The sequence below is a fragment of the Ochotona curzoniae genome, unplaced genomic scaffold (genome assembly GCF_017591425.1).
Source record: "Ochotona curzoniae isolate NIBS_2020 unplaced genomic scaffold, NIBS_Ocur_1.0 patch16, whole genome shotgun sequence".
Lineage (NCBI taxonomy): Eukaryota > Metazoa > Chordata > Mammalia > Lagomorpha > Ochotonidae > Ochotona > Ochotona curzoniae.
In genome coordinates, this window is record NW_024466706.1 from 164,687 (window position 1) to 171,446 (window position 6,760).

Genomic DNA, 6,760 nt, shown 5'->3' on the forward strand with positions numbered 1-6,760 from the left:
TAGTTTCGTGAGTTGTGTTGACTTAGGGACTGAATCATGTAATGGAAGGTCTTCTCTGTCTCTCCTCCTCTCTGTATCTCTTACCTTGCAATAAAAATAAATAAATGTTTCTACAAGAATAGAAAGGAAGAAAGAAGAAAAGACAAAAGGAAGACCCTAACATCCTTCTGTCTGGGCTCAGTACAAAGGGTTCCCCTTTCATGAAAGAGTACAGAGAGAGAAAAAATCCCCTTCTCATCACTGGTTCACTCACCACGTGGTCATCATGGCCAGAGCTGAGCTACTCTGAAGCTGGAGCCAGGAGCACCCTCCAGTTCTCTCATGTGGGTGCAGGGCCCTTGGGCCATCCTCACTGTTTTCTCAGGCCATTAGCAGGAAGTTCAATCAGAAGTGGAGCATCTGGGGGCTCAGTGTGATGGTTCAACTGGCTAAATCCTCACCTTGCAAGTGCCAGGATCCCATATGGGTGTCAGTTCATGTGTTGGCTGCTGTGCCTCCTATAAGCAGAGAGCTGGATTGGAAGTGGAGCAACCAGGACATGAACTGGTGCCTGTATGGGATGACAGTACTCTAGGTGGAGGCTTAGTCTACTACACAGTGGCACTGGCCCCATCCACTTTGTTTTAAGAAGTGTTCTTATTTTTTAAGATTTTTTATTATTGGAAAGGCAGATTCACAGAGAGAAGAACAGACAGAGAGAAAAATCTTTCATCTACTGGTTTATTCAACAAGTGCCGCAATATCCAGAGCTGAGCCAGTGCAAAGCCAGAAGGCAGGAGCTTCTTCCAGGTCTCCCACGTGGTGCAGGGTCACAATGCTTGGGGCTGTCCTGTCCTGACTTCCCAGGCCACAGGCAGAGAGGAATGGAGGAGCTGCCACTTATTCCTGGTTCCCAGGACTGGCCTGTGCTAGGGGATGCAGGCCCAGAGACTCTTTCTAAGGCAGCTGTGTTGGCATCAGCCTTCCTTTCACTTACAACTCACTGCTTCCAAGGGGGAGCAGGAGGGCTGTGTCTTTAATAAGAAACTGCAAAGGGAAGGAGGGACAGAGGCCTCGGCCAGAATCACTCAGCCAAGGGGCTCAGCCCAGAGCAACAGATGGCTTGTGCTCACTGGAGGCACTCAACTGTCTCTCTACTTTCTTCTGGTCCTTGATCGTGAGTCCAATGTCTACCCTTTTCTCAAAGAAGTTGACCAGCACAGACTCCGGCAGGATGGAGGCCAGGATCTGCTTGAAGGAGATGCACCAGTCTGCGTCCATGGTGTTCCCAATGCGGGCAGTGGCTGTGGGGTTCTCACACTGCAGGGAGCCCATGCTGACCACTGAGTAGGAGGACATGGATATGTTGTATTTGGTTTCATCATCAGACAGGAGCTGGGAGGGTGAGCCCTTCCCCTCTCCACTGCCCCCCTCTACCACCGTCTGTCTCTCCTGTGGCACTTTTCCAAGGTGGGTGTCTCCACCAGCTTTGGTCCAGGGGTCCCCTGTGGCTGTTGGCTGGCATTCCTGTACTGGGTCCTGACGGGATTCCCTTGCAGGTGACTGAGGGTCCCCCGTGGCTGGCACTCCTGTACTGGGTTCTGAGGTGGGTTCCCTTGCTGGTGACTGGGGATGCCCCATGGCTGGCGGCTGGAGCTCCTGTACTGGGCCTGAGGGGGTTCCCTTGCTGGCAGTGGGGACTCATCCTCGGTGGAACTGCCCTGGTCCCTGCTGGGAGTGCCACTTGGGCACTTGCCACTTGACACTGGGACTGAAGAAATTCCCCACCTCACTGATGCGGAGGCTGGCCGGCCACTGTGGCAATGGCGTGGTACAAGTCCTGCTCCAGGGGGTCCTCACTGAATTTGTTGTATAGCGTCTTGCACAGCTCAATGAATTGCTCCTATCAAGGGGGAAGGCAGAACAAGGAGATGGTAAGATGGCCCGGGCGTTCACTCCATGCATGCTGCTGGCCACTGGAACTGGTGCCAGGATGTGGTCCTGTTTATCAGTGCCAGACCAGTGCCTTAGGCTTACTTCACACACGGGAATGTGGAGGCTCAGAGTCGGGAGGGACCTAAGCAGTCACTCTGCCCTGCCGGGTTCTCCCCCTGCAGTGGACAGCAGCTCTGAGCTGGGCTCTCTGCTCCGACTTGTGGTTCTGCTGTTGGAGATGCATGGCTGTGTGAACCCGGCCTCGACCAAGGCTTCCTCCCTGGGGTCTGGCCTCACCCTTGGCCTTCTAGGCCTGGGTGAAAGCACCTTCAACTCTGACCTTCAGGGAAGCTCCCAGAGGGTGCTGCTGAGGGGGTGAGGGTGCTCTTGGGTCTCTAAACCACATCCTGGCCTGAGAGAGGGGTGAGACCACCCATTCCTCAGGCTGGAGAAGGCTTAGGCTCACAGGGCCCCTCTGGGCATAGCCAGGGCCGGGCCAGCCCAAGCACTAAGGGCAGGCTGTAGTTCAGGGACTGCCTCTGGCTACTTTCTGCAGCTGAACCCAGGGGTTGCCCCTTCCTGCCTGGGAGACCCTTGGGAAGACAAAGAAGCTCCTGTCCCCAGAGAGCAGGAAGTGGAGAGCAGACAAGCCTGTGTGCACAGGGTGCCTGGGCAGGGAGTGTGAGGAAGCAGCTGTGGGGTAACCTTCCCCAGGGCTGCTCAGACCTACCACTGTCCCTCCACCTGAACAAGTGGTCCCTGTGCAAATGGCCCCTGAGCAACAAGCTCCTGACTTTCCAGAATCCTCACTGGGACTCCTGGGCGCTCAAGTGAGCTAGTGAGTAACGAGTGCCACCCTGTGTGGACCCTGGGGCGTGGTGCTGACATGGCATGCTGGGCCCCGGTGTCCCTCAGGGTTCTGCAGAGGTGTCTGCTGCAGCCTCCTGCCTGGCCCACCTGGTTCATTTTGGGCAGATCCTTGATGGTCTCCTTCTGAGCCTCTCTCTCCTTGGCCCACATGCGAAGGTAGTGTCGGTAGTCTGGGGGGCTGGTCCCCTTCTCCTCTGTGAGTCAGAAGGAAAAGACATTAATCTCGGCCTGCCATGACAGAAAGAGGGCTTGAGCTTGGGGTCAGGGGGTGGGATGGGCCCTGTTACAAAGCACCTGCATCTGGGGAGGTGCTGATGGGGAGAATGCCCGGAAGAAGGGATGGCTCAATGGGATGAGGATGGTCCTGAGGCTGTGTTCTAGGCTGTGAGAGGTTGGCCTGAGGAGCTGAGAGCTTCACAGGGGACACCAGGCATCACAGGGCCTCCAGCCAAGGTCACTGACCTTCAGGGCATGTCTGTCAACTGGGTGCCAGGCAGTGGGGGAGCTTTGCAGAAGTGACTGGGGATGGTCACAGCCCACATGAAACCCCAGACCTCAGCCCTGAGACCCTGACTGGCCGTCAGGGGAGAATGGCCTGTACCTGCTCGCTTTTCTTGGGTATCCTCGCTTCTGCTTCCTTCCCGATCTTCCTGTGGTAGTGCCTCTGCCAACCAGGAAATAACAACATGGAGCACATTCTTCTCCAGCTGGGACTGCAGCCCACCTCTGCTGAGGTCCAGCCTGTGCTTGTGCGGGAGCAGCCCCGGGTTCTGGTTCCCTGCACGGAGCCTCCTGCTTTGGCCTGACCCTGGGCTCTGCCCTCTGCCACCACCGTCAACGAGGGCCTGGGCATTTCCCCACTTGATCACTGAAAGCAGCAGCAGCTGTATCCCACTCCGTGTTTGCACTTTTTTTTCTTTTTCCAGCGGACTACAAGTCTCCCGTATATGAAACAGGAATGCGGTGTGATGGACAAGCCTGAGAACTGATGAATCCTGTGGTTTCGTTAGGAAAAGGTCACCTGCGTGGGATCACACCTATGACAGCTACACCAGGAGGGAAGGAACTTGACAGACATGAACCCTGTGCTCAGCACATCCGCTGGAGGAGGACCACACTGTGCGGTTCACGTGTGAACATGAACCTGGGGAGGAACAAGCTGCCCTGGTCTCCCAGGCCTGCTGCCAGAAGACAGGCGAGGACAGAAGTAGCCCAGCCCTCAACTGCCTCAGTGAGCGTGGGTGACAGTGCAGGGCCTGGGGTGCTGTGGGGTCTGAGGTCAGGGCTCTGCACCCAGAAGCACACAGCACAAACTTAAAGCTTCCCAGGTTGCCCAGGGTCCATGTGTAACAGGAAGCACACCTGCTGCTTTGGCCTGTTACTGGAAGCCAAGGCCCTCCGGGTTCATGAGCTAAGCCTTCACGGTCAGCAGGACCTGTGGGTCCTTCAACACACACACTATTTGTTTCCCCTTTGGGCCTGCCACATGACGTCACAGCACAGCATGGTCGCCAGCCGTGTCATCAAGTCCTTTCTGATTCTTAGGTGAGTTTGTAAACACCCAGTGTCTTTCAGGTTAAAGTGCAATCAGTGCCTCATACAATCCAGGGGTGTGGGGGCACGTGCTCACCTGGGGGAAGGTGCAGCTTGTAGAGCACCTTGAGCTTTTCAGTCATGTCCCCGTGGTACATCCCGCCTGTGGGAGAAGGCCAGGAGGAGGGCATGATGAGGGGCTCCCCAGGACGGTGCAGGCTCCAGGGGGCTGGGACAGGACCTCCTCACACCTGCAGAGGGCCCAGGAGCCAGTCCCAGGCTTCCTCAGAGTATCGCCAGGCCAGCTCAGCCTTCCCTGCAGCCAGCTGCCCCAGCCCCACAAGGGAGGGAAGGATAGACTGGCCAGGGATGCCACGGGAAATGGCCAAGGCAGCGTCAGGCCCCTGGAGGCACTCACTTTTGTTGTAGAACATAGTTTTAGGATGTGTGTATCTTTAAAATAGAAAGGCAGATTTACCAGAGAGAAGAAAAGGGAGAAGAAGATTTTCCATCCATTGGTTCCCTGGCTGGAGGTAAGCTGATCTGAAGGCAGGAGCCAGGAGCCTCTTCCATGTCTCCCATGTGGCTGCAGGGTCCCAAGGCCTTGGGCCATCCTTGACTGCTTTTCCCAAGCCAGAAGCAGGGAGCTGGAAGGGAAATGGAACAGTCAGGATATAAACCAGCACCCACATAGGATCCCAGTGCAGACAATGTGAGGACTTTAGCCACTAGACTATAAATCTTAATTTTTTTTTCTTTTTTGCCTAACAGTCAACACCAACCTAACTTGAATCCAATCTAATCATTTGGAGTCAGTCTGATGATTTGGAAGAAAGGTTCCCTTGTCCTGGGGCTACTGAGGGGATAGCGTGTCCCTGGAGCTGCAGACAGCCACGGACTCTGCAGGAAGCGCAGTTCAGAGAACATCAGAGGGTGAGAGAGTGTACAACACTGCATCTGAGTTCCTGGATCCAGCCAGGCCTGACACTGTCTCCCTCAACTCTGCAGTTCCTTGAGCCCATGAACTTCTGCTGTAAGCTGCCTTGTGCTTTCTAAGGGAGTGTTCTGCCTAAACTCCAACAAGGCTTAACTTCTACCACTGCGACTTCACAGCAAGTGCATGCACGGATGCTTCCAAACCCCTTCTCTTCCGGCAGGAACCTCTGTGCTGAGGATGCTCTTGGAAGACAAGGTCACAGTTACAGGTCCTGTCCCTGTTCTCGGCTCTCACCTTAAACACCATGTAAAGGTCTTCCAGCTCTTCAATGGAGAAGCCAGTGTCCCCAGGTATGGCTCGGACCTAGAAGAAAGAGACAGGCTGGGCTGAGGGACTCTCAAGTGCCTGTTGCAGCAGGAGACAGATTGTCACAGGGACCAGGGCAAAGGCACGAGCTGCCCCTCAGTGTGGCAAGTCGGCCATCCCACTGAGGGCAGGGCCTTGCCCTGCTGGCCTCTCACCACCCAGCCTGCCACTCAGTGCAAGCTCCCTGAGGTCTGTGCCCTAGTGGGCTGAGAGTGGGGGACATGGGACATTGTTTAGTTCCTCCTGTCTGGACCTCTGCTGTGACCCAGGTGCCAGCTCTTGGGAAGGGGTCCTGAAACCACCAGCCAGCTGCTCTCAGTCAGCTGGAGCCATCCGTTTCTGTCACTTGTGACCTCAGAGTGTCTGAAAGGTTTGGGGGGGGGGCACTGGGGAAGTGGGAATGAGGTTGGCAGTCAAGAGACCATGAGTAGATCCTGTGGCAGGGGCACCTGCACCCATCCAGGGATGCGGAGGATGAAGGCTGGAGGCAGAGGCACGGCACGCAGGTGCTCAGAGGGCAGCTGTGGGATGCTCGGCGCGAGGGGAGGGGACATGTGGGAGACAGAGGGTGCTATGCTTTGGGGGAACAGGGCCTCAGACAGGCTTCCCACTGGCCCATCTGGGAGCAGAATAAAACGACCATGTCCTCTCCCCACCATGCCCCTGCCTGGTCCCACACATCCTAATGCTGACACTGGTGGTGAGGCAGCAGGGGAGTGTGCGTCCTGCCCCACAGACAGGCCTGAGTGGGAGCCCCCCACGCCCACATACCACACTCCTCTTGGCTGTGTCCTCCAACGACTGGATCACTTTCAGCCTCTGTTTAAACCGCATCTGTTCAGTGTCGCTGGCCCGCAGGCTGCTGAATTTCTGCAGGCAGGTGGGGATGATTAGGTGAGACAATGCACAGCCACAGGGTGCAGGGCTGTCACCCCCCACACCTCCCCACGGAGTGCTGACCTCATAGGAGGCTTTGAGGAGGTCAAAGATGTCTGTCTGTGTGGGAGGCTCGTCTCCACTGGTCAGCAAGGCATGGAGGTGTGGCACTGGTGGGGAAGTCTCTGCTCATTGACCACATTGTCCAGACATCTGTGGGGGGAAGGGGTCAGACATTGAGACCACTCATAGTTATGGCAGACC

General features: G+C 56.1%; 1 protein-coding gene across 1 annotated transcript; it reads right to left on the bottom strand.

Moving 5' to 3' along the window:
* Window positions 1–1,070: 1,070 nt before the first annotated feature.
* LOC121166523 (TBC1 domain family member 9B-like) lies at window positions 1,071–4,825 on the bottom strand. Its single transcript, XM_040995690.1, is given in 7 exon segments — window positions 1,071–1,594; window positions 1,739–1,786; window positions 1,788–1,882; window positions 2,872–2,978; window positions 3,386–3,448; window positions 4,415–4,480; window positions 4,796–4,825. Coding segments are annotated over 6 exon segments (888 nt in total). The 5' UTR covers window positions 4,476–4,480; window positions 4,796–4,825; the 3' UTR covers window positions 1,071–1,080.
* Between the last annotated feature and the right edge of the window lie 1,935 nt (window positions 4,826–6,760).